Source organism: Moschus berezovskii, chromosome 21, assembly GCF_049115385.1.
Source record: "Moschus berezovskii isolate FMDL1 chromosome 21, NW_MosBer_1.0, whole genome shotgun sequence".
Taxonomy (NCBI): domain Eukaryota; kingdom Metazoa; phylum Chordata; class Mammalia; order Artiodactyla; family Moschidae; genus Moschus; species Moschus berezovskii.
Window position 1 is genome coordinate 39070237 of NC_142480.1, and position 27969 is coordinate 39098205.

Below are 27969 nucleotides of genomic sequence, written 5' to 3' on the forward strand. Positions count from 1 at the left end.
ATTTCAGTCGTGTCCAACTCTGTGTGACCCCATAGACGGAAGCCCACCAGGCTCCCCCGTCCCTGGGATTCTCCAGGCAAGAACACTGGAGTGGGCCGCCATTTCCTTCTCCAATGTGTGAAAGTGGAAAGTGGAAAGTGAAAAGTGAAAGTGAAGTCGCTCAGTCGTGTCCGACCCTTAGCGACCCCACGGACTGCAGCCTACCAGGCTCCTCCATCCATGGGATTTTCTAGGCAATAGTACTGGAGTGGCTTGCCATTGCCTTCTCCGGAAGTAATGTTAGGGACATGCTATACTGCACGTCCATAGGAATTATCTATTGTATGACCTCGTAATGGAAGGTAAGCTGTAAAAATAGTTAATAACAATAATTGTGTAGTTTAAGCATATACAAAATAAAGTAAGCCTTAAAGGAATTCCCAATTCCCATTTTTCATTTTTTAAAAATGCTGGTTATAAAAAAGCTGCATCATATGCAATCATTATCATACCACGTAGCCAGCTTACTTAAAACAACAATATACTGTAGCTATTATGCAGTAAATACAAGACAGAGAGAATTTTTAAATGTGTACCTTTACCAAATGAAATCAGTCTTCAAATACAACAGGATTTTCCAGCACAGTCAAAAGATGAACTTCATTGCTGATTACAAAGTAGAATTACTTGCCAGGATACAAACATTAGATTTGTATTAGTTCAGTTTAGATAATATTTTGTGCTGTTATTTTTAGAAGATCAAATATTATTCACTCAGTTATTACTTCAGTCATGCAGCTAAATATTTTTAACGGGCAATCTATTGAGATAAACTGATGTCGGCTGCATCAAATTTTAAACACAGTTTCCATTTTCATAATTCATAGGTGCCATAAGAAATATGTGCCTTTTAACTAAATTCCGACCACAACCCCTTGGAAAGTGTCACTGACTTTCATTTCCAATATGAATTGGTACTATTATATTTGCCCATTTATAGATAACAGGAACAAAAAGCCCAAGAGATCCAACAACTGAAACCAGCAGAAAAGTCCACAGAAACATCCGGTCAAGAACCTGGGCTATGAACTTCCAATCTTCAACAACCTGCACCACAAAAAACAAAAACAAAACCCATGTTAGATAATTAACACACAATTCGTACATTTACACGTCAACTTATAATACAAGTGGCTTATTTTGATAGATTTTTAATAAAGTATAGTACTTGCATATCTTACAATAAACTTTAAAAATATTTTAAATTCTTACTATATATAGTTATTTCTATTCATTATTCTGGCCCAGGAGTGTTTGTTTTAATTTTTAAAAATAATCCAGCCTGAAGTTAATCTCATGACAAATGAAAAGTTGGTTCAGAATTAATATACATTCAACAGCTGTTAATCTTCTTCCTCGCCTCACTTGCTTTATTTAGTTCTGGATTTCCTAGGGACCATTTTAACCTAAGTTCATGAGTTCGGATCAAACCAGTCAATCCTAAAGGAAATGAGTCCTGAATATTCATTGGAAGGACTGATGCTGAAGCTCTAATACTTTGGCTACCTGATGGGAAGAGCCAACTCATTAGAAAAGACCCTGATGCTAGGAAAGACTAAAGGCAAAAGGAGAAGGGGATGGCAGAGGATGAGATGGTTGGATGGCATCACCAACTCAATGGACATGAATTTGAGCAGACTCCAGGAGACAGTGGAGGACAGAGGAGCCTGGCATTCTGCAGTCCACGGAGGCACCAAGAGTTGGACACGACTTAGCAACTGAACAACAATAATATGAGTTCAGATCAGCCCGCTGAGAGCTCATTCCCGCCCCGTTTTTGCAGCCCAAGCAGAGAGCTGGCTCAGCAGGTGTGAGTGACCTCGAGGAAAGGGCAGGCTGAGACCAGGGCCTGAGCACCAGAGGCTTCTACTATCTGGGCCACGTCCCTGACCACGGGCTTCTTTAGCCCCTGCTCTCTATGAAGCACGGAGTCTTCTATAGGAACTGTGCCCCAAAGTTTCAGGATAATGTAAAATTTAGAGGATTATAAAACCCTGCAGCTTCTCTACTTATAAGTTTTTCCCTTGAAAATAAACCCCCTTTACTGGTCTCATGGAAGAAGCCCTGACCCCGCTGTACAACACTTTGCAGACATTCATTAAATACAGTCTAGGGACTTCCCTGGTGGTCCAGTGGTTAAGACTCTGAACTTCCAATGCAGGAAGTGTAGGTTTGAGTCCTGGTCGGGTCTTTAAGATCCCACATGCTGCACTGATTGGCCAAATAAAATAAATCCTATCTCAATCCATACTATTATCTAATATCTGTATTTTTTAAGACTCCTTTGATGACTTCACCTTATAAACTAATTTAACTATATACTTATACCAAATAGAAACTTTATGTTCCACAAGTATTAAAAGTTTATAGATTAATACAACATTGTAAATCAACTATACTTGAATAAAAATTTTTTTAAAGTTTATTGGAAACATATGTCAATGTCCCTTTGAGGGAGAGGGCTGGTATTTTACCAGATTCATTCCATCTGCTTACCACACCTGCTAGAAATTTTTCCATTCAACAATGTTTTAGAGATTAGAATTCATATACATGTTTTATGTTAGGTACTATTTTATTTTATTTTGATTTACAATATTAGTTTCGGGTATACAACAGTCATTCAAAATTTTTATAGATTATACTCCATTTAAGTTATTATAAAATAATCGGCTAGGGACTTCCCTGGTGGCACAGTGGATAAGAATCCGCCTGCCAATGCAGGGGACAGGGGTTCAATCCCCAGTCCGGGAAGATTCACTTTCTGAGGAGCAGCTAAGCCCATGTTCCACAACTACTGAAGCAGCATGTCCTAGAGCCTGTGCTTCACAACGAAGAGTAGCCCTGCTCTCCAAAACTAGAGAAAGTAATGAAGACCCAGCACAGCCAAAAAGATACACATTTAAAAAATATTTCCTGTGCTGTACAATATATCCTGATAGCATTTTTATATATAGTAACCTGTACCTCCTAATCCCCTGGCCTGTCTTGCCCCCTTTTTCCATTTCACCACTGGTAACCTCCAATTTGTTTTCTGTACCTGTGAGAAAATTCATATAATTTTAATGCAACTATTGAAAGTAAATTCAATTATAAAAAATAGTATTATAGTCATACCTTTAAAAATATTACGCAATAGAAATAAAGAATAGTGACAAGACTGAACTATTTTGAAAAGAACACCAGTTCAATATCACATTAATAAAATGTATTCATTTTGAACTGTGGTGCTGGAGAAGACTCTTGAGAGTCCCTGCAAGGAGATCCAACCAGTCCATTCTAAAGGAGATCAATCCTGGGTGTCCATTGGAAGGACTGATGCTAAAGCTGAAACTCCAATACTTTGGCCACCTCATGCGAAGAGTTGACTCACTGGAAAAGACTCTGATGCTGGGAAGGATTGGGGGCGGGAGGAGAAGGGGACGACAGAGAGTGAGATGGCTGGATGGCATCACCGACTCAATGGACATGAGTTTGAGTGAACTCCGGGAGTTGGTGATGGACAGGGAGGCCTGGCGTGCTGTGATTCATGGGGTCGCAAAGAGTCGGTCACGACTGAGCGACTGGACTGAACTCAACTGAACTGAAAATGTATTCATAGTTTAATCGTTGCATTTTATAAATTCACTTTAAATAAGGACCCAGTGAGTTAGTTTTCTATAACAAAGTTTGGCGCAAACTTTTGTTTTTAAGAAATTAAGCATATTATTAAATACTAGACTAAGCCTCACATGTATCTGATGTATAATGCATAACACCTGAGACCTTATTGCTGTTAAGTTCACTAACATTCTCTTGTAAGTGAACAAGAGAATTCTAGAAAAATATCTTGGCTGTATTTATAAAGCCTACATTAGAGTCATTCTTTAAAAAACTAAAATCACTTTTGATAAATTACAATGCAGTTGTGCCTGCAGATGACCATAGAATTGAGAAACAAAGTTACTGAAGATCAAATTGAAACAGTTAATCATGTTAGCCAAAGCTAACTATGCCTTAGAAAAACAGAACAGTCAGAATCACACTAAAAGTCACCCCAGTGCAGACTTACAGAACAGACTTGTGGATACGGTGTGGGAAGGGGCGGGTGGGACGAATTGACAGAGTGGCACGGAAACATATACACTACCATGTGTAAAAAGACAGCCGGTGCAAATTTGCTATGTGACACAGGGAGCTCAACCCAGTGCTCTGTGACAACCTGGAGGGGTGGGACGGGGTGGGAGATGGGAGGGAGGTTCAAGAGGGAGGGGATGTATGTGTACCTGTGGCTGATTCATGTTGATGTATGGCAGAAACCAGCACAATATTGTCAAGTAATTAGCCTCCAATAAAAAAAAGTCATCCAAGATGCTGATGGGGGAAAAGGAGATGTGAGATTTGTGTATATGCCACATTTTGCAGATGTTTTCACTGAAATTTTAGTAACAATCTTTTACAAAACAGTCTGTCAATATCTTTGGCCCTCAACCTATACTGAGTCTTAAGGGTCATGCCAGGTGCCTGACTTAGAATCAAAACAGACATGCATCTGCAAACACAGGTGGTCACAGACCTCACGGACATTGTTCTCCTTCATGACGTGTCTTGTGATATAGCGAACAGAATCCAGTGCAGCTTCCAGTGTGTTTCGAGAAGATTTGGGTCCACGGCTGCTCCGAGTTTCCTCCTTCTGACTGAAGTACCTATCTACGTGACTTCGCATGCAAAGCAGTTTCGGTAGCTTGTGAAGAAATATCTTGCGGACCCACGGAGCCATAGCGTTGTGCGTTGAGGAAGAACGGTGATGAATGTTGATAGCAAAGACAGTGACCATGATGGACAGTGTCACAAAAATCATGGTAAACACCAGGTACTCTCCAATCAGAGGTATGACTTTGGAAGATGAGGGTATGATCTCTTCAATAACGAGAAGGAAGACAGTCAGAGACACAAGTACTGAAGTGCAGAGACAAATCTTTTCACCTTCATTTGAAGGAAGATAGAAGACAAGTACAGTTAAAAATGAGAGCCCAATACAGGGTATAATGAGGAACAAGGTATAAAAGAGAGGCAGACGCTTAATTACAAATGAGTAAGTGATGTAAGGATACCAGCAACAGCTGTCGGTTCTGTTTCCTTTGCTCCCTGTTGCACTGACAATTTCCCATTCTCCATTATCAAAAAAATCTCTCTTGTCTACATCTTGGTCCTCCAAAATTATATCAACCTGTGATCCATCGTAAGTCCAAGAACCAAATTTCATGGAACAGTTTTGGAGATCAAATGGGAAAAATGTGACATCGATGGTACATGAACTTTTGTAGTTTGCTGGTGGAGTCCAGGTCACAGTGCCGTCGTACCTGACGACGGTTTTGGTACTGGCCCCTTCAAAACGTCCATCTGCGCTGAAATACACACACAGTAACAAGGCAGAGAGTAAACAACCTGGGCATATGTTTTACAAGCCTACATTATAGCATGAAATATTCTTAAAATTATTCCGCTTGAGATACACCTACAACATGTAGGGGACTCTAGAGTCCTTAAATATCTAACTCTGCTGAAGTCAAACCACTGTTTCCATGATGATCTATTTCCAGATCTGTATTTACAGAATCTTGAGATTCATGTAGTTGAAATGATTTCACTTTGATTACACACAAAGGGTAACTGGCGCTAGTGGTAAAGAACCGATGCAGGAGATGCAAGAGACATGGGTTTGAGCTCTGGGTCAGGAAGATTCCCCTGGGGAAGGAAATGGTGACCCACTCCAGCATTCTTGCCTGGAGAATCGCATGGACAGGGGAGCCTGGTGGACTACAGTCCATGGGGTCGCAAAGAGTCAGACACGACTGAAGCGACTTAGCATGCATGCACACACAAAATATAACTAGGCTATTTATAACAATGGACATGCATAGTGCCAGAACCTGAATCCATATTCCTAGGCCCACTCCCTCCAGTGATTGTCCCCCTCCATGACAGATACTGGACACTTCCTACAGTGATGAGGAAAGAACAAAAGTCCCAAGCTGGGCAGAGCCCTGGAAAACAGCTGTCCGTCTTGAAGTCTGTTTATGTTTAAATGTGCATCCTTTTAATTTTGCTTCAGTTCAGTTAGATGTTGTAATTTTTGTGATTTTCAATAATTTTGAAAATTATGTTGTCATAATTTTCCCACAGTGAGGAATGCTGGGTTGATTATTAGCTCATAGTAATGAGTATTCTACCTAAATGTGTTTTGATTATGGTTTTTTACTTAGGGGAGAGTGTCTAGCAGGAAACACCACCACCAACATGAACTATCTTTGGAATATTGTTCTCTATGTTAAAATTCATGGAGCTTTTGCACACTTCCTCTGCAATATATCCACGTTAAATATAAAACTGTCTGCAGTGACTTCGAGTAAAATGATGCTCCAGGAAGCTGCATCATGCCACCTTGCAGCTTGGTTCACTCCTTCCATGTTGAGAAGCATGGAGGTAAAGGTTGGAAAAGTGAGAAACATTTTTTCTCAGCCTTTGCTCTGTCCTCATGCCAATGCCTTTTTGCAAATAAGATAAAGTACATTAGGATAAGCACAAATTCCCCAGTGTCCTGGAGTGGTTGGTCCTAGAAAAAAATGAAACTGGCATCCAGAAATACCCTCTCCCCTAAGTCAAAAACCATAATTGAAACACATTACTATGAGCTAATAATCAACCCAACATTCCTCACTGTGGGAAAATTAGGACAACATAATTTTCAAAATTATTGAAAATCACAACAATTACAACATCTAAGCAAAATTAAAAGGATGCACATTTAAACATAAAGTATGACCTTAACTATTTTAAAAAATAATACCCAAAAAGCTGGAAGGCAGTCAGCAAATACGTAGGCTTGAAAACAGAGGTAAAGGGGGATGTCAGGCTGCCTTACTGTGAACACCTCCACCCCCCCCACATGTGAGCTGTGATCTTAGACAAAACTTAACTACCCTTGGCTTCCATTTTCTCATCTGGCAAATAAAGGTAATCATACCTAGTTCATGAGGTTATCTCGAGAATCAGATGAATCAAGCACATAAGGCACTGAGCACATTGCCAGGCACAGAGGAAGTTCACTATACACACAAGCTAGTAGTTGTGGTTGTCTCCATGTGGGTTAGCAGGACTGATTATGTTTCCCCCAACTTCTTTCTACCTTTCTGGACTTTCCAAATGGATTACAAATTTTTAAAATCCAAGAACACCTTTATGATCAGAAAACAATACACAAGAAAAATGGAGAGAATCCACAGAACATATTTGTAGGTTCACGAAACAAAAGAACACAAGATTAAGTCATGGGACTTTACATAGGCAAACAATTTTCAAAGGGAATAAAAAAAATACTGGTGCCTAATGGTGATACACTTTCTTTCTTAAGAAAACATAAAATGGTATTTTGAATATAACTTACTTGTCAAACAAAACGATATCTGGAGTCCAGAGAGAGTCTGAAGGGACACGTATAAGTTTTATTCCACCGTAGTCATCAGGGTTCCATCTTAATTTCACATCTATCCACTCCTTTAAAACAAAGAAACCTGAATCAATTTCAATAAAGGCAATAGCCAAAAACAGTGAAAACTCTACTCTCTTTGCCAAACTCAGATATTTTAGACACGAAGTCACCTCTACTCCCAGTAGAGAAAACTCACCTCCACATCCTTCTTATGGGCACTGGGGACAGCCCTGTCCCCTCGTGCAGTGTCTGTAACCATGGCCCTCAAGAGACACAGGTGAGGACCAGAGCTGGGTGCGTTCATGGCTCTGCTCAACACCTCTCCTACCAGCTAACCATACCCAGGAGCTGCAGCCTGGTCCAGGCCAGGCTAAGGTCCAGGTTCAAGGAAAACATTCTCTTTTCTAGCCATTTTGTCATTGACTTGGCTGGACTAGGCCATGCAAAAAGCAGACGGGTTTATGACACATCCCACATGGTTAAACACACCATTCCACCTCCACATAGCAATAATTCTGTGATCCGGTCAAGACTTGCACCCCAAGGAAAGCACACATGCTTTTAAGGAGTTTGGGGTTAGGGAACTGGTAGCAAGTATTAAAAATCAGGGACAGGACTTCCCTGGTAATCCAGTGGTTAAGAGTCCCTGAACCAGTGCAGGGGACATGGGTTCCATCTCTGGCCTGGGAAGACTCCATATTCTGCAGGGCAACTGAACCCATGCACCATAACCACTGAAGCCCCCGTGCCCCAGAGCCCACGCTCCACAACAAGAGATGCCACCGCAGTAAGTCTGTGCCCCACAACAAAGAGTAGCCCCCGCTCTCTGCAACCAGAGAAAGCCCGTGCACAGTAATGAAGACCCAATGCAATCAACAATCAATAAATAAAACCAGGGGTAATAACAGACAAAGGGAAGCGCTCAACAGCAGTTGGGCACATATGACGGTCCAGAAACAAAAACTCCTTTATATAAAAGGGACAATGAAAACAAAAATCATTACATTCCCGCCTGCTCCCATCTCACTCAGAGTAAAAACCAAAATCCTACATTGGCCTAGGAGCCACTACTCATAACCTATCTAAGAGTACCCACTGGCCTCTGGTAGCTTCACTGACCTCATCTCCCACTCCCATCCCCATGGCCACTCACCCCTAGCCAGCTGGCTTCTTTGCTACTCCCTAAACACACCAGGCACCCTCCAAACTCAGGGCCTTTGCACGTTTGTGTCCCTCTGCCTGGAGGCTCCTCCCCCAGATACTTGTGTGGCTTGCTTCTTCTTCAAGTCCTTGTTCAAATCTTACCTTCTCAGTGGCACTTCTGCCCATACGATTTAAAAGTCCAGTCCCCAACACTTCCTGTCTGCCTTCTCAGTATTTTTCTCCAAGGTTATCAGCTTGAAAAGTACTATACAAATTCCTATCTATCCCACTGCCCCACCATTGAATGATGGTCCTTGAGGGCTAGACTTTTGTCTGTTTTGTTCACTGCCATTTCCCCAGTGCCCAGAACAGTGCCTGCCAAATGCCAAGCACTCAGTATTAACTGCATGAATACAAGACTCCATCTGCCTCACCTGTCTGCCTCCTGCCTGTCCACCGAGACCAAATACTCATGTCCCTCCTGTGCCACAAACTTTGTAATAACAATGGCACCAGTCAGCCGTTACATGGCCCTTCAAATTCAATACATACCTGTTTCAACCAGACATTGGTTGTCATTAACTGATTTTTCTCATCCTATAAAATAAAAAATTTTAAAATGCTGATTATTTCAATTACAGAAATGATAATTCTTTAAGCAAGAATTTTATCAGTTTTTATATAAGCATTCCTCTCTATAGAATACTACATTCTGTTCATCTATCCGGTTCTCTAGAAAAGCAGGGTCTTTTTTTCCAGCCTAATCTCACATTATTCCTTCCAACATACTCTGTATTTCAGATAACCTGCCATAAAGGCCACCATTGGGATTTTCCCATTTAACATTAATAGTCTCAACGACTACATTTCCTCAAATCTAAGATGCAATCTAAGAGGCACAGCATTATTTTATGTACTTAGCACTAAGGAAGAAAGAAAAAGGCTGATAATGAATTGTAAGCTGCCATTAATTATAAGACATCTTGATTTCAGAAGTACTAAAATGTGGGGAAATGTACATCCTACAATTGGTGAGCTACAATGCATGCATTCTTGAGGGGCTGTAACTTGTCATTTGCTTCTGCGAAGGCACAAATGTCAATCTCTCTATGGAGCTGTTATGTAGAAAAAGTGTGGCGGTCAGAGCCTTGGATGTTAGCTTCATAAAGCTTTTACATCCGACTTTTCTAGAGAACCAGGGGTCCTTGCCACTTACACCTTCCTACTGTCTCATCTTTGCTTATGCCAGTCCTTCACTGAATTTTCAAGGCCTAATTAAAGTGGCAGCTCTTCCATTAAATTTTACTGAAATATCATGGAGCCAACTGCACCACTAAAAGATCACTATGGTCATCAACCACAAACAGACCTTGTATAGAATACAACGGTCAGAGCACAGAGACCCACAGAAGCCAAGGCAGTCCCTACAGTTGGGGAGAGAGGAAGGGGTATAAACAGCTTAGGTGACTGGAGGGTCCCCATTTGCCTATCCCAGCCCAACAACTCATGAATGACCTAGGAGAAAAGAGGAAGACAGAAAAAAGCATACCCCTAGGGCCAAAGGCAACCGTTAGTCCCTACATGGAAAGAACAGGTCCTAGGAAACAGCATGGCCATCCTGCTTATGGTGTGTTTTCCAGTGAGCAATTTTCCTTGATTAAAATATTAGAGCTGGAAACGAACTAGAGATTTTATCTATCATAATCCCTTCATTTTGCAAACGATGGAAACTGGCCCAATGGAAACTTGCTTAAAATCACACCACCAGTTTGTGGTAAAATCTACTCTAGAACTCAAAACTCCTAAATTTAAACCCTACACCACCAGCTCTACCTTCCACCCCGAAGTCACACACCATCCAGAATAACTGCTGAGCCCTCTATTAGCATATGCCTTTCAGGCAGAAGTTCTAAACAGAGGCATCAAAAATTAGGGGAGTTTTGGTAAACACCTAACGAGCATGCTGCATGCCAGTAGGTCATCTGTGAGACTCTGATGAAAATTATAGACCATTTCCCCAGAAAACGTGAACACACATCGATTTTACACTGTGAGCTAGGCCCTAGTCAGTACTTAGTATCTTCAACAGTAACATAGATAAAAGAATAATCCATAAATCACAACTGGCTCCAAAGATGTAGAATTAGCCATGGACTCGGGATATAGAGGAAATGGCAACCCACTCCAGTGTTCTTGCCTGGAGAATCCCAGGACGGGGGAGCCTGGTGGGCTTCCGTCTATGGGGTCGCACAGAGTCAGACACGACTGAAGTGACTTAGCAGTAGCAGGGGATATAGCTTATTTCAATCTCAAGTGTCTCTCGAGCATCTACCATGTGTTTGACGCAGTGGAGGATGCAACTGAGTAAAGAAAAATGTAAGATGACACTCAGGAGGAAACCACAAATAAATGAAACGTTAATACTCATAAGCAAAGCAGAAAGGTTTTAGGGGTAATAGGTTTATTTTAGCCTGACCATAAAAACAAAATCAAAACAAACAAGCCAACACTGAGATTTGCAAAAGAGAGCGAGAACACAATGGAATAGGAATCTGAGGAAACTTCAAGAGCCACTAAACATGACCACAAGGTTGCAGGGCAAAGACTTCAGCGATTAAAAGGAACATAAACCTGCTGAGAAGCAATTCAGCGGGACGTCTAGTCTCAGCGTCCAGGACCCGTGGCCCTCATCTTCCTTGACTCCAGTCCTACCCTTCCGCTGTCACTGACTACATTTTCTGGTCTCTTCTCTTAAGAAGCCACCCTTCCCCAACTTCTCTGCTTGGCTAACCCACCCGCTTTCTATGAATGTTCTTGAAGGATCAGGCTCCTGCTCCCTCTGCTTTAAAAACGCACCAATTTAAAGTGTTTAACAATCGGCCCCAGGCCAGTAATTCCAAAATGACATCCTCAGCCTTGTCTCTCACTTCAGAGCCAGACTTGACCTTCCAGGGGCCTCACCAACATTTTCTTTTGAATGTACCACGATGACCTCATAGCAAAAGCAAACCCATCATCTTCTCTGTCCTGCCTTCATAACAACTCAGTTTTACTTTCCAACTGGTTATGGTTACCCTTCTAACCACCCAGGCTTCAGAATTAGACACCGGCCCCCATAATCAGTGGTCAAGTCCTGTTCCTTCTTCTGTGTGGTCTTCTAACTTGTCTCTCAAGCTTCTAATCTTTCCCTCCTCAAAGCCATGTGTTTACATTGTATTAATCTTCCTAAAGTTCTGCTTTTACCATGTCTGTTACCGGTCAGATCTCTCATTCACTCAGCATTTACTATGTGCCAGACACCATGTTGGAAGAGACATAAGGACTAAAGCTCACTCTGCTTTAGTGAGGAGGCCTTGCCAGCAGATGAGTGCCAATCAGTGTAACTGAACAGAGGAGAGACTGTCTTCAGAAGTTTGGATTTCAGAGTCTGACAGATGAATTTGGCCTTGACGGAAAAATGGCTTGTGCTGAGAAGGAAAGTCCCCCAGACAGAAGCAACGGCAGGAGCAAAGGCACAGTGGCACCCAGGCATCACTCATCACCTCCTCTACCGTCCAGTCAGACCATTGATCTAAACCGCTGAACAGAAAGGCTGAGCATCACTTATGCAATCACTGTGATTATACTGTTCTTGTTATTAAAGTTCTTTCTTCTCTGCGTGCCAGATCCTATGCTTAGCACAAGGCCAGCTCAAGCACCCTGCCTTCTTTGATAGTCTCAGTCACCAAGATCTGAATAGCCAGATTTCTGTGACATCACGCTTCAGTACCGCAGTGTCCGACCCTTACTCCATTTACATGCTAACTATCCCAACTGGAAAGAAAGGTTGAAAGCAAGTCCTATTAACTACACCCTACTTCCCTATTTTTAATTTATATTTAAAATCTCCCTGGATCGCCCGGCAAAGGATCAAGCACAGAGACCATATTGATTGATCTTTCTGGAAGCAATGAGGTGACCTATATTAATCAGCAGACGTCAAAAACTGTATATCTTTTGATTCACCACCTTCCTTGCTTATGTACAAATATATTCATCATTGTCATTTATAATAGGAAAAATCGAGAACAATTTTACAAAAGTTTTTGCTATTGTAAAGAATGTTTAAAATAAATTATAAATGAAATATAGTCATGAAAAATTATATTGAAAGATTATGTATTAACATAAAAAACGTTCATCACGTAACAACAGGGGAAAAAGTAGTAATCAAAATTATATCTAAAATAATATCACAATTTTATAATGTACTCATAAAGAAAAAACTGGCAAGAAATACAACAAAACATTACCAGTGGTCACCTCTGGGTGGTAGAATTACAGTCAATTTTTGTTTTCTTATTTGTATTTTTTTGAACTTTCAAAACTCTTTCCAAAAACCATGCACTGTTTCTATAATCAGAAAATAAAGGCACACTTACGTTATACACACACACACACACAAATACTTGTCAACTATTCTGGGAATACAACAGGGAAATAATTATTGATCAATATGATCAGAACAAGAAGAAACTAGTTTGAAAATTAGTGTGACCCTTTCAGTTTAAAATAGAAAGAATCTCTTGACAACAAAAATAAGTTTATGAAGAGAATTTACTTCCTGGTAAATCTCACATGAAAAGATCTCAGAAATGTCAGTGTGATACTGAAGCAATAATCTGGTGAGATCCTTTTTGGTTCTAAAAATCTACAACTCTAACTCTTGGACATTTTCTTTTAAAATTTTGATCTTTTGGTCATATTTTTAAAACACATTTAAGGAGAAACTGCCATATAAAATATTTAATCACTTTGAATTTATTAAGAATAGGCCTATTTTAATCACCAAATGAGATAAAATGATTTCTAAACTCGACCATATTATATAAACATAGAGTATTCCTTTGTCTGCGGTGTAATCATTGTTTTTCCCTGGTGAGTTCCTTGAGGAAAACGGCTGTGTTCATTCACCCCTGTTATCTCTGTAGCCTGGCACTGTGCTTGCGTGCACAAGACGCCCCGCATAAACCTGTGTGAAATGAATACGTAACGATACGCACACCTACCACATCCACTAATTGAGAGATTGCAAGGCCGAACTTTATTTTTATTCTGTCATTCAGGTGTTCCACAGGACGAACCCATCTTTCGTAGTCTTGAAATAAATCCTTAAACAAACTATCTTCATGTTTGGCAACAATGGATGGTTCAGCTAATCCTGTACAACAAATTTTTAGAAGTTAGTGGATTGGCTTCTCTCCCATGAAACACCTAGACTTTTAAAAAGTTCAGCATTACGAATGAACCAAAGGGGGCAACAGAGAATGAGATGGTTGGTTGGCATAATCGACTCAAAGGACATGAGTTTGAGCAAACTCTGGGAGATAGCGAAGGACAGGGAAGCCTGCATGCTGCAGTCCATGGGGTCACAAAGAGTTGGATATGACTGAGACACTGAACAACAACAAAGTATTATTTAGGCTATTGACATAGGAGATTTTAATATAAAATATTAATATAAATGTTTGTGATCCATGAGGGACACTCTGGTTCAGATATATTTCTTAGTTAAGTCAGATTATTCACGTGGAAATATGCTGAGTTCCATAAGAAGCACTCAGTACCTAATACAGAGTAATTTAAAATCTAAGTAACAAAAGCTTTTAAATTACCAGGGCTGGGGGGGTTGCTTGTCATAAAATTCCAAACCTAGAAAACAGATGTATTAAAATTTACTGGTAAACTGGTGCTAGTGGTAAAGAACCCACCTGCCAATGCAGAAGACATAAGAGATATGGTTCAATTCCTGAGTCTGGAAGATCCCCTGGAAAAGGAAATGGCAACCCACTCTAGTATTCTTGCCTGCAGAAACCCATGGACAAAGGAGCCTGGCAGGCTACAGTCCACTGGGTTGCAAAGAGTCGGATACAACTGAGCGACTTAGCATGCAGCATAAATATAAAATAAACATGCTTTAATTTGTTGTTGCTGTTCAGTCACTATGTCGTATCCAACTCCCTGAGACCCCATGAGCTGCATGCTTTAATTTACATGCATTTAATATATACAAACACATATTATTCAGCTTTGTCATATCTTTGCTACACATTTGTATACAATTACCTTAGGGTTAAAGACTTAAAAAAAAAAGACAAAAATTTTAAAAGTTTGAAATACCATAGCCAAAGAGTAATTTGATTTATGGATCATAGTAGTGTTTACACTTCTACTGAGTTTAAATAAGTCTCTTTAAAGAAATGGGTTTTTAGTGTTTTATGGACACTGGAGTCTCTGTAAGGAAATGTGGAATCCATGAAATTCAAGGATGACATTTACTCAAAACTCATGATTTTACAAATAAAAAACTTATTTAAAACAAAATGTCAATGGCTTATTTATCATAAATTATATATTGCAGATTTAGAGTAGCTAGTGTTGATCTTTCTCTTACCTGAAAAAATGATTTGACAGAAAATTTGCACTTTCACAAAATCTCTTTTTGTTATGAGAGGCCATGTTTTCTATATGGAGCTATTAAAAAGTATCTAGTTATTTTAGCTAGAGGAAATCCATCCCCTGATTTTCTCTCACTGCCTATTCCTTAATTAAGAGAGCAGCTTAGTCTTCAGAGTTTATGTCTTGCTTCCCTAGGCTATTTAAGATATTTGATTTAACCTAGAAATACCATAAGAGTTTGTGCCATGCCTTTGTAAAAGTCTCCTTCTGCTGAAATGCACAGTATTGGACCTATTGCAATTCAATTAGAATATTATACACTAAGGAGTCATTCTCTGTAATGTTTGAAAGCTGTTAATTTCAAAGGTTCAAGTTAAAATAGCCTTATTGACCAGTTTCTCCTATTCTAATTCTATTTTAAAATGTTATAGTCTCTGAAACACCAAAAGTTTAAGGGTGTTTAAAAGACAGCGATAACACTCTGATGGGATTGGGTAAATATTGGATGGTCGTGTATATCATGTGTATAGTGAAAACATTTATGCCAGGCACTGAATTTCTGAGAGACTTTTCAGAACCATCAGGTTTGTGTCCAGAAATGCTGTTAAGGGAAGTTCCTTTTCCATTATAGGTTATTATAAGATATTGAGCATAGTTCCCTGTGCTATACAGTAGGTCCTAAAAAAAAATAGTTTTTAATAGCATCTAAAGAAACTTTGTCTTAGGGGGAAAAAAATACTAACTCAAATTGCCACCTCAAATTTTGTTTGCAAGAAAGTAGATAGGATACAAAGAAATAAAATGATAATCATTCTACTTAATGAGAACCCTTAAGATACTACTTTGTGAATACCTTCTTAGTACATCCAATACTAGAAATAACATTTTCCTAGTACAATGTTACAGAAATGATAGGTGCAAAGGTCCATGGTATTTTAGCACAAAAACTTAATGGTACACTCAAATTCTACTTAGAGGCCATGTTTCTTTATCTGGTTCTAAATGTTTTCAGTTTATACTGCTCATAAACCCCAAAATATTAAGAAGGAGATGATCCAACACATTCCCTTTCTTAACAAATGAGGATATAGACCAGAAAGGCCAGTGCTACAGAGCTCATCAGTGGCAGAGCTCAGCTCCCCTCAGCCTCTTCCTCTTTCCACATTAACTTCTTCCACCTCATGACAACTGGAAAAGAGGTTTAAGGTTATATCCCCTGAGACCTCAAGCCCCACCAATGTTTGCTCATTCATTCAACAAACATTTAACAGAATATGCCTTGTATCAGGCACTATGCCAAATGCTGGAAATACACTAGTACTCAAAGACAGGTAAATCCACATTTACCATCTAGCAGTAAGGACTGATTTAGAAAATGTGATACTATATATAAGCTAAATTCTATAAAAACTGAATCAAACTAAAAAATCATTTTTAAAAATTTGTTGTGAATAATTAACATTTGCTCATCCTACTCAAAATAAATACTTTAAATCAATTACTTTCAACCTCGGTTCCTAGGAATCCTGGGGCAATTACTATACAGAAAGTACCCTACATATGAATGAGTTCTGTTCTGAGAGTGTATTCATAAGTCAAATTTGTTCGTAAGTCTAACAAAGTTAGCCTAGATATCCAACTAACACAGCTGAATAGTACTGTACTGAATAGGTTTATAATACTTTGCACACAAATAATACATAAGAAACAAACACAAAAAATAAAATATTTTTCATCTTAAAGTACAGTACCTTGAAAAATATAGTAGTACAACAGTTGGCATACAGGGGCACGTTCACATCTTAAAAGTTCACAACTTGAAGGTTCATATGTAAGGGACTTACTGTATTGCTCTGCACTATTTTTCAATTATGTCACGTAAGTTGTGGGTCTCCAGGAAACCAATATCCTGGAATGCAGGAATCATTTCTTTAGTGTGGCATTCCTACAGCATTATACTTAGTGCTGATCACAACAGTAACTTAAGAGTAGCTTTTCTTCCCTTACTACTTAAAGAGAGAACCAGGAGAAATAATTTTCAAATTATACATCTGACAAGGGACTTGAATAATAAAAGACTCAATAACCTAATCAATTTAAAAACAGATAGTTCAAGGAGAAGGAAATGGCAACCCACTCCAGTATTCTTGCCTGGAAAATCTCATGGATGGAAGAGCCTGGTAGGCTACAGTCCATGGGGTCACAAAGAGTCAGACATGACTGAGTGACTTTACTTCACTTTAAGGATAAGGAACACAGATTCCTTTGCTTTTTCTATCAATGTCCTATACATAGAAGGTCTTGATATTTGTTGAATGACTTTTTTAGGATATAATGTTTTTGTAAAGACTTCTATGAGGAACATTTTAATAAAGCAATCAAAATTAAAAAAAAATAAAAAACAGATAGTTCAGTCCAGTTGAGTTACTCATTCATGTCCGACTCTTTGAGACCCCATGGACTGCAGCAAGCCAGACTTCCCTGTCCAACACCAACTCCTGGAGCTTGCTCAAACTCATGTCCATTGAGTCAGTGATGCCATCTAACCATCTCATCCTCTGTCAACCCCTTCTCCTCCTGCCTTCAATCTTTCCCAGCATCAGGGTCTTTTCAAATGAGTCAGTTCTTCACATCAGGTGGCCAAAGTATTGGAGTTTCAGCTTCAGCATCAGTCCTTCCTTTTCCTGAATATTCAGGACTGATTTTCAAGGGACTCTCAAGAGTCTTCAGCACTGAGCACAGTGCTGAGTCTTCAGCACTCAGCTTTCTTTGTAGTTCAACTCTCACATCCATACATGACTACTGGAAAAACCATAGCTTTGACCTGACAGACCTTTGTTGGCAAAGTAATGTCTCTGCTTTTTAATATGCTGTCTAGGTTTGTTATATGCTTTTCCTCCAAGGAGCAAGTGACAGAAGGCCAATAATTACATGAAAAGATGTTCAAAACCTTTAGCCATGAGATACCATGTCATACCCCTTAAGATGGCTTTAATAGGTAACACAGATAATAACATGCTTTTTGGTTAACATGTGGAGAAACTGGGACGCTTAAAGCTACGGTTTTTCTAGTAGTCACTTACAAATGTGAGAGCTGGACAATAAAAAAGGCTGAGTACCAAAGAACTGATGCCTTTGAACTGTGGTACTGGGGAAGACTCTTGAGAGTCTCCTGGACAGCAAGGAGATCAAATCAGTCAATCCCAAAGCAAATCCGTCCTGAATATTCAGGAAAAGGAAGGACTGATGCTGAAGCTGAAACTTCAATACTTTGGCCACCTGGTGCGAAGAGCCAATTGATTGGAAAAGACCCTAATGCTGGGAAAGATTGTAGGCAGAAGGAGAAGGGGCTGATAGAGGATGAGATGGTTGGATGACATCACCAACTCAATGGACATGAGTTTGAGCAAACTCTGGGAGGTGGTGAAGGACAGGGAAGCCTGGTGTGACACAGTCCATGGAGTTGCAAAGAGTCAGACACGACTTAGCGGCTGAACAACAACCCCAGGTCCTAACAACATACTGGCACAGAGCAGATGGTCTGTGTATTGAATACAGACATGAACAGAGGAAGAAGCTAATACCATCTGACAATTTCCATTTATTTCTAGTAATTCAGACTTTCATCCTTGGTTGTGAAAGCAACTGTCCCAAGAGCTACAGAAGTTTACTATTAAGGATTAAGAGTCCGGGGACGACAGAGAATGAGATGGCTGGATGGCATCACCGACTTGATGGACATGAGTTTGAGTGAACTCCGGGAATTGGTGATGGACAGGGAGGCCTGGTGTGCTGTGGTTCATGGGGTCGCAAAGAGTTGGACACGACTGAGCGACTGAACTGAACTGAACTGAACTGAGACATCTTTTACCCCAGCCCAGCCTGCCCTGTTGTCACAGGTGTGTGTGAACCCAGAGCCTCCTGTCTCACTGTATAGCCATTGAGCATTCCTTCCAGAGAGGGTCCTCCTGCCCCTGACCCACGTAAATGCAAGATCCACCTTTCCCACCAGGGCTGCCAAAGCTGGTCTGCTTTCCCCACCAGAATGATGTTGTTATTGCGATCTAGGAAAACAGGACAAAGGGTACAGTCTTTATCCTCACAGAGAAGGCGATGGCACCCCACTTCAGTACTCTTGCCTGGAAAATCCCAGGGACAGGGGAGCCTGGTGGGCTGCCACCTATGGGGTCGCGAAGAGTCAGACACAACTGAGCGACTTCACTTCCACTTTTCACTTTCATGCATTGGAGAAGGAAATGGCAACCCACTCCACTGTTCTTGCCTGGAGAATCCCAGGGACAGGGGAGCCTGGTGGTCTGCTGTCTATGGGGTGGCACAGAGTCGGACACGACTGAAGCGACTTAGCAGCAGCAGCAGACATCTTTTTAAAGAAAGAGAGGCCTTGTGCTACTCAGATCTGAGTATGAAGACAGGCTATGTAACATGCTAGCTAAGAACTAGCAGATTTTAAGTCCATGAGTTGGGTTCTATCTAACTTCTAGTATTTATTGTCTGACCTGGAGATATAACTTCTTTGCATATTAGTTCTTTCATCTGTAAAACTGGTCTAAAACAATACCAACCTAATAAAGTTATTGTGAGGATTAAGTAAAACTGTGCCTATAAGTGCCAGCACAGTCATTCTTATCAGCCTATAAATGATTGCTAAAGTAAGGATAACTGATAGACCTCAAAAGGCAAACACACAAAAGTACTATCACAAAGCAATTACTGCCCGTAGAGCTCTGATTTCTACATAAAACTTTCCTGATAGCCTAACAAAGATCATCTCCCTATATAATACCATAGACAATGGAAACTCGCAAAAGAAAAAAAAAATGAAGGAATAACATATCTGTGGCATTGGGCACTCTCAACACTGCAATGACAGTTCAGTGAAAAGCTCTCCTCAAGTCTCTACCCTTTACAGCTAATCATAATAATTAGAATACCAACCTCCTAATAGCACATGAATCACATATCTCAGAAAAACAGAGAACCTAGCAGCGAAACACACTAAAAACAGGACAAGAATAACAACAAAAAAAATTAATGGACAGTTCTTCTGAAGTAGTTAAAAATATAATGACAGAAAAAACCAAATTGAATACATAAAAGGTCCAATATGTATACTGTTATTAAGTCTGTGAGATTTAAATCTGGGTTTTATAAATTCATCTGTAACTCCAAGTAGCATTACTCTGGTTTCGTCTCAAGTGTGAGGAATGAAAAGAATGACTTACCAAAAAAGTTTCACTTTCAAGTTACTTACTGAAACCACATGTATTTTCAAAGAAATGTAAACTTGATCCTTAATTTTAGTATGGTGATTAAGAAAGGATGCAAAACTGCAAAGCTGAAAACTGTGATTTGAATACTTGGCACCAGTAATTAGGCATTAAATTCATACGTCCCCACTTTCTAACTTACTTAAATAAAATAAGACTATCTGTTGGAAAAATGTTGGAAATGTTTGGTGATGTTTTGGACTGTCACATGGAGGGGGTGGTGTGAGTAGTGGATGGAAGCCAGGGATGCTACCAAACATCCTGTAGGGCACGGTGTGTCTGTTAGTCACTTAGTCAGGTACGACTCTGTGATCCCATGGGTTAGAGCCTGCCAGACTCCTCTGTCCATAGAATTCTCTAGGCAAGAATACTGGAGAGGGTTGCCATATCCATCTCCAGGGAATCTTCCTTACCCAGGAATTGAACCTGGGTCTCCCACGTTGCAGGCAGATTCTTTTCTGTCTGAGCCACCAGTAGTGCACAGGACAGCCCCTATGACAAAGATTTATCCAGTCCAAACTCAACAGTGTTGAGTAACGCTGTGTCAGACTTTAGGGCTGCAGCCATATTCTCATTTGCAGGGAGTGCCCTTCACATTATGGGGTGTTCTCTGCACAGCCATACTGTTTAATAGTATGATCTGATGAAAGTAGATAAATATGCAAATTTGTCTTAAATATGTCCCCCAGGAAGCCAGGCACCAGAGTTTTCTGCTCTACCTCTAGCACCCAGACTGACGTAGGAAGCAGCCACTCAACATTTGCTGAATGAATGAATGAGTAAGCTAAACTGGGTATCACATGTTAGGCTCTAATATACCAGAGTTGTAGCAGATGCTGAAGATTTAAGGAGAATCTTTAAGAATCACTGGTCTAACAGTAGCTAGAAAGCAGCAGAGGTAGAACTAGGACCCAGATTTGTCTCTGTTCTTCTCAAAATAATACTTCCATTACAGAAGTCACATATAATCATTGTCAAGATTCCAACCAAAAGCACATGAAAAGTAAGAACTGTCCATCTCCTCCTCTTTATCTCCCTTCCTCCAAGGCTAACCACGTTTAAGTTTGTTGTGTGGACATCTTAAAATTCACTCACACACAGAGGAAGAACAAATGTTCTCTTTTTTAAGTTTTGCGACTTGCTTTTTTTCATTCAATTCTCTATATCAATGTACAGCCATCCATCTCCATGCTTTCTTCATAAGACACAAAGTGGTCTGGGTTATGGCTGTATCATAATTTATGTAAACTCTCACCACTGGTAGGCATTTATACTGTTGTTAGCTTTTAGTTATTTCTTACAATGCTACAATGAAAAAAATGCTGTAGTTAACATACAGGTTAAATCCTTGTATTAATACAAGGACTTCCATGACACCTACTCTCAGAAGTAGAAATGCTGAGTCAAGGGTACACGTTTTAAATTTTGCTGGAAGGCTGGCAATAGTCTTCCATTTCTTCTTTACAGGTCATCATAGAATGAAATAATATATCTAAAATGTTTATAACAGTGATATATATTATATACCCTAAATTCATAATTAAGACATTCCTGGAGTAATCTTCCCCTACAAGTCTCCTTGTATTTTTTTAAGTTAACAAAAAGTGTCTTATATACTTTTTAAAAGATCCTCTCTGCCGCAGTCCAAAGAGATCTATTTTAAGCAATAGCAAGGTAAAAAAGTGAACATAATCAACCATCTTGTAAATGAGAAGAAATGCATACTATATCCAACATTTCAATGTGGCAAGTAGGCATGCTTACCGATCATTATTTTAAGTGTTATAAATGAAATGCAGAGGGGTTTTTTTTTTCACTCAAGGATTTTCATTATATTTTCTATTGATTTTTATCACAGAATTATTGGATAAAGTTTCTCTGTAATTGATATGCTTTAGTAAACCTAATTTAACATCTTGCCCTGACTCTCAGAACACTGGCAGTAAGAAAATGACCTTAGGCAGTGTTAAATTTAGGTCTAGTCAATAGTTTTCAAAAAGAGACAACTTGCACACTTTAAAAGTTTAAGCATCATCAGATTGAATAAATGCAGAGTTCACTATCGTAACTTGACACCACAAACCTCTCAACAGGCAATAAATATGTATCATGAGCTAATATATTTACAGTTTCATGAACTACAACACCCGTTAGAACATAAAGTTGCCTCAGCTCACTACGGCCTGTGTGACCTTGATAAGACTCTTGCAAAATTCCTCCTTAGGACTGTCCAAATATGAATGAGTAGTGGGGACTAGGAGGAAACATGAAAATGGAAGATGGCTCTATTTGTTCGGCTGGTGGGATGGAGCTTGCTTTCTATTGGTCTTCTCCTGTCTGGGCTACAGTTCGTTGTAAATTCTCTATTTCCATAATTACTATCATTGCATCCTCTTGATAATCCATCCACTTTATATGAATGGGAAACTATCTGCAACTTTGCTACTCAGTGTGTGGTAACCTGACCAGTAGCATTTACCACCCAGATGCTTGTTAGAAATGCAGAATCACAGCCCATGTCTCTGAGAGGATTCTTGTGCACATTAAAGTTTGAGAAGCCCTGATCTACAAGACTAAGAGCAGTGATTCTCAAGGGTGGGGGAAAAGGAAGACAATTTTGTCACCAAAGAACCATTTGACAATATCTGGAGATATATTTCAGCGGGTACTACAGGCATCTTGTGGGTAGATGTCAGGGTTCCTGCCAAACAACCTATAAGGCAAAGGACAATCTCCCATAACAAACAAATGCTGCTGCTGCTGCTAAATCACTTCAGTCGTGTCCGACTCTTGTGACCCCATACACGGAAGCCCACCAAGCTCCCCTGTCCCTGGGATTCTCCAGGCAAGAACAATGGAGCGGGCTGCCATTTCCTTCTCCAGTGCGTGAAAGTGAAAAGTGAAAGTGAAGTCGCTCAGTCGTGTCCGACCCTTAGCGACCCCACGGACTGCAGCCCACCAGGCTCCTCCATCCATGGGATTTTCTTGGCAAGAGTACTGGAGTGGCTTGCCATTGCCTTCTCCGATAACAAACAAATATCTGGCCCCAAATCCCAGAGGTTGAGAAGCACTGAAAGGAAAACCAGCTTTGCCTAATTCCATATATACACTGTAGATCACAAAATAAAAAGAAATATATCAAAAGTTCATATTAGACTTCCCTGGTGGTTCAGTGGTTAAGAATCTGCCTGCCAATGTATGGGACATGGTTCCATCCCTGGTCTGGGAAGATTCCACATGGCTGTGAGGCTCAGCCCATGTGCCATGAGTACTGAGCCCAAGCACTCTAGAGTCCATGCTCCACAATGAGAAGCTACAGCAACGAGAAGACTGAAAGCTACAGCAATGAGAAGCCCTGCAACTGGAGAGAAGCCCCTGCTCGCCCCAACTAGGGAAAGCCACGAGCAGCAATGAAGACCCAGCAGAGCCAAAAATAATTCATTAACTTTTAAAAGTTTATATTGTTCTTTTTGTCAGAATTCAAATATTCGTATTTAATTCCTGTTTTTATTGGCAAAAGACTATAATTCTTTAGAAGAAAGGAGCATGTGATCACTGAATCAAACACAGAAGAAATGATATCAGGCATCCTCAAAGTGGAAACAAAACATTTAAATTAAAATTTTAGTCACCAAGCAGAAAAAGATCATTAAAAATAATCTCTTATGTCCTAATTGTCATTATAAAACCATACCTTTGCCATTTTGGAGAGCAGTTTTATAGACGCAAATTGTAAACTTTTTTCCAAAAGGAATAGGCACCAACTCTCATTGTCAAGACATGCTTATTTAATATTAAAATTACATCTGAAGGAATTTAATTCCAATTTTTTTAGGGAAGAAATATAATACTATTAGAAGAAAAATGTTCTGTAGTGAAATTACTGTATTAAAAAAGTCATATCCTAATTATAAAAAATTACTTACTAGATCTAATTTGTAGATTATAGGTTGAAAAAAACCCTATTCTGACAAATGATTGAAAACCTTTTTAAAGTTCCATCAACAGGCTACATTTACAAATTCAGGTACATCTGAAACGTATCAGGAGATACACAAATAAAACCCTATCTTCTAGGTGCTCAGACTAACTCAGAGCACATTTAGCATTTGCAAGAAAACAAAAATAACTTTTATTTTCAATTAAACTGTGTGAAAAGTCTGTGTCCTTACATAAAGCATCTCAACATTCTTTTGGATGTAATCATAATAAAAGTAGCAGGGACAGTCACTATATGTGTATTTTATTAGCTTCTTAATATGTTAATGAAAATGACTAAAGGTGAGGAGAAAAAAATCTTTCATAGCTCTCATTTTCCACAAAATAATTATTTTATTTCCCTTTGAATGAAACAGAATTCAGTCACTACAAATAAAGTTTCAACCATTGACAATGTCTCACAACTATACAGCTAAGAAATATAATTGACCAATGACTAATTTCCATAAATCACTCTCCTAATCAGTGTCAGGTCAGTTTAAAAGGTTTATATTATTTTAATGTACTAGGTTAATTACCAACTCTTTAATACAGACAAAATTGCCTCCTGAGAATCTTTCATAGCTCTGTGACCTTCTACCAGTTAAATAAGTATGGCAGCTGGCAGACTAGACATTTTCTTTTCCTAGAGGCTGGCTCCCAGGAAACCACAAGGAAGAGTTATTAAGATCCTAGGATGAATATGAAAACAATAAAATGTAAATGTAAAATTAATTATGATTGGACGCACCTGAAATCCATCTATTATCACCTTCTAATTTTAAAGATGGATAAATAATGGTTCAGTAAGGTCAAGCAATATGCCCAAGGAAACACAGCAAATTAATGGAGTACTTCTGGGGCTTCTGTGGTGGCTCAGCCAGTAAAGAATCCACCTGCATGTGGGAGACCTGGGTTTGATCCCTGGGTTGGGAAGATCCCCTGGAGAAGGAAATACTGGCTACCCACTCCAGTATTCCAGTATTCTGGCCTGGAGAATTCCATGGACCGTATGGGATCACAAAGAGTCGGACATGACTGGGTGACTTTCACTTTCACTTTCTTCAGTTTTACACAAAAGCATATAAATTAGCCAGTGTGCAATTCCATTGTCTTTTCAACATTACTCTTCAAATGATCACTTGCTAAAAGCAACAGTTTCTTGGAATTTTAGAGCTAGAGAGGGAAGCCTTTACTGCTCACTCATCTTACAGATGAGGAAACTGATATCCAGAGATCTTACTGTTCCATCATTCATCCAACAACATTTACTGGACTGCTACAATAAGCTAGGTCTTAAGAGATACAAAGATACACAGGATAAGATCACAGTTCTTAAAAAGCTCATGTGGGACCAAGAGAAAAATATATAAAATGTAATACAACATGATAGTTATCCACTTTCACCAAAAGGCATAGAGACTACTATTTTCTAGAGTGTCAGGCATAGTGCTTGGCATTTCACGTATATTATTTAATCCTGAAAACAACTGAGAGGTAAGTAGTATCATCCGTTTTTCAAAGGAGGAGGACAGCTGAGACAAGTTTGTCCAAGTCAAGATACACAAGTGTCATAATTTGAACCCAGGTTCGACTGGCTCCAAAATCACACTCCTTTCTTTCTGTTAAATTATGACACCTTCTGCACTGGATTTTATTTGTTTAAATCATCCTTCACCTTATTTCTCTACAGTCATTGTAAAGCAACATATACTGCAATAAATAATTCTAGTCTTCAAGATGATCACTTCCTAGAATCAGGAATCAGAGTTTAAAAACCTTAAAGTAGGAAAGGCAAGAAAAGGTTCTGCTTATAGCCAAATAAAGTTTCCTTACTCATAAAAACTGAAATACTGGCGTAGTGAACTTCAGCTTTTATCTCCTGCTTAACGGACCATGTGCGTGTTAGTCGCTCAGTTGCGTCTGACTCTGCCACCCCATCGACTGTAGACTGCCAGGCTCCTGTCCACGGAATTCTCAAAACAAGAATACTGGAGTGGGTAGCCATTTCCTTCTCCAGGCGATCACACCACAGGTGTTTCACAAGCGGTAGTATTTTTTCTTCAAGGTATTGAGAGGGCTGACAAACTTTCTAAAGCTTTCAATTTGAAAAAGTACTAAGCATTTTCTTTTGTTTCCATTCCTGTTCAAAACATTTTGAACTAGAGAAGGCTAGAAGAAAAAACTCTATTCCAAGATGCTAAGGAAGAACTTAGGATGCAAACAGCCCTGCAGCCAGGTTAGTCCGCTCCCCAGTCTTACACAACTCACACTTTTCATCATCAGCAAAAGGAAAGATGTGAAACGCCAAGGGGCAAGTTAGAGGGCAGGGACAAGCAGTAGATCAAATCAGATCAAATCCTAATCCCTAGTATTAAACCCAAGGAGCCTCGATGTGTGTGCGAGCGCAACGCTCAGTCGTGTTCGACTCTTTATTCACCCCACTTTATTCACAGTGGGGTGTTCGACCCCCCTTTATTCACAGGCAAGTATGAAGGAGCCTCCATACTCGTCTGAGAATAAAGTAACAATGTGGGAAATCCAGTTGAAACCAAGAAAGTAAAGCCCTGATGGATAACGAGGACATCTTTTATTGAAAAAGTTGTGTCGAAGAATATACATACTAAATCACCCAGAGTGATGAGAGTCATGGAACAAAAGTCAAAGTGGCCTTTTCTCTACATTTAAATAAACACATCTAAGAATTTAGGCTGAAACCTTACTCCAAGCCCCCAGGAGAAGACTATAACCGCCCTCGGTAACCAGGTTTTCCGTGCTGGCCGCAACCTCGCGGCTCTCCGGGTACCGGCGTGGAGCTGCCCCGGCCGCCCCGCGGTCCCCGCCAGGCGCACTCCGGCCGCCCTGAGCCCCGCCGCCCGCTCGGAGGGCGAACGCCCGAGCCCGCCCTCCGCCGCCCAGGCTCACCTCGGCGCACGCCGCCCCCTGCGCCCTCCGGACCCCAGCGCCCTCCGACCAGCTGGAAAGGGAGGAAGAACTGGAGCAGGAGGGGCCCGAGGCCGAGGACCCAGCGCCCTGACCCCCGTGCAGCCATCGCCCGGAACCCGTGCGTCAGGGCAGGGAGCCGCCACACGACGGTCGCGAGGGGAACGCGGACCCGAGGAACCGAACCGGGAGTGTGGGCTGGAGCCAAGTGCAAGCAGCTGCAGCAGACTGGGCGCTCCGCGCCTCCGCTGGCGCCAGGGCAGCCTCCAGTCCCGGGCGGATTTGGGCGGGCTCAGGGAGCCTGAGGAGACTCGGGAGCCTGGCCCCGCCCAAACCCCGCCCACCACCTCTTGTCCCACCCAATCCCCGCCTCGTCCTGCCTTGCCCCGCCCCCAAGCTCATAGCCCCGCCTCCATCCTACCCAGTTGATCCCCAGGCCCCGGGTTTTGGCCCCACCCTGCCTGTTCCTCTCCCAAAAAACAGGGGAAGACTCTACACATGGACATCACCAGATGGATTGATTATATTATTTGCAACCAAAGATGGAGAAGCTCTATACAGTCAGCAAAAACAAGACCGGGAGCTGACTGTGGCTCAGATTATGAACTCCTTATTGCCAAATTCGGACTTAAATGGAAGAAAGTATGGAAAATCACTACACCAGGTATA

At 40.5% G+C, this 27969-nt stretch overlaps 1 protein-coding gene across 1 annotated transcript; it reads right to left on the reverse strand.

Annotated features, from left to right (window-relative positions):
• Positions 1–580: 580 nt before the first annotated feature.
• On the reverse strand, positions 581–27564 carry CHRNA5 (cholinergic receptor nicotinic alpha 5 subunit). The gene is made up of 6 exons (XM_055418033.2): positions 27283–27564; positions 13702–13853; positions 9206–9250; positions 7466–7575; positions 4595–5426; positions 581–1086 (listed from the first exon to the last, which is right to left on the reverse strand). The coding sequence occupies exons 1-6, from the start codon at positions 27407–27409 to the stop codon at positions 925–927; spliced, it is 1428 nt and encodes a 475-aa protein (XP_055274008.2). The 5' UTR covers positions 27410–27564; the 3' UTR covers positions 581–924.
• Between the last annotated feature and the right edge of the window lie 405 nt (positions 27565–27969).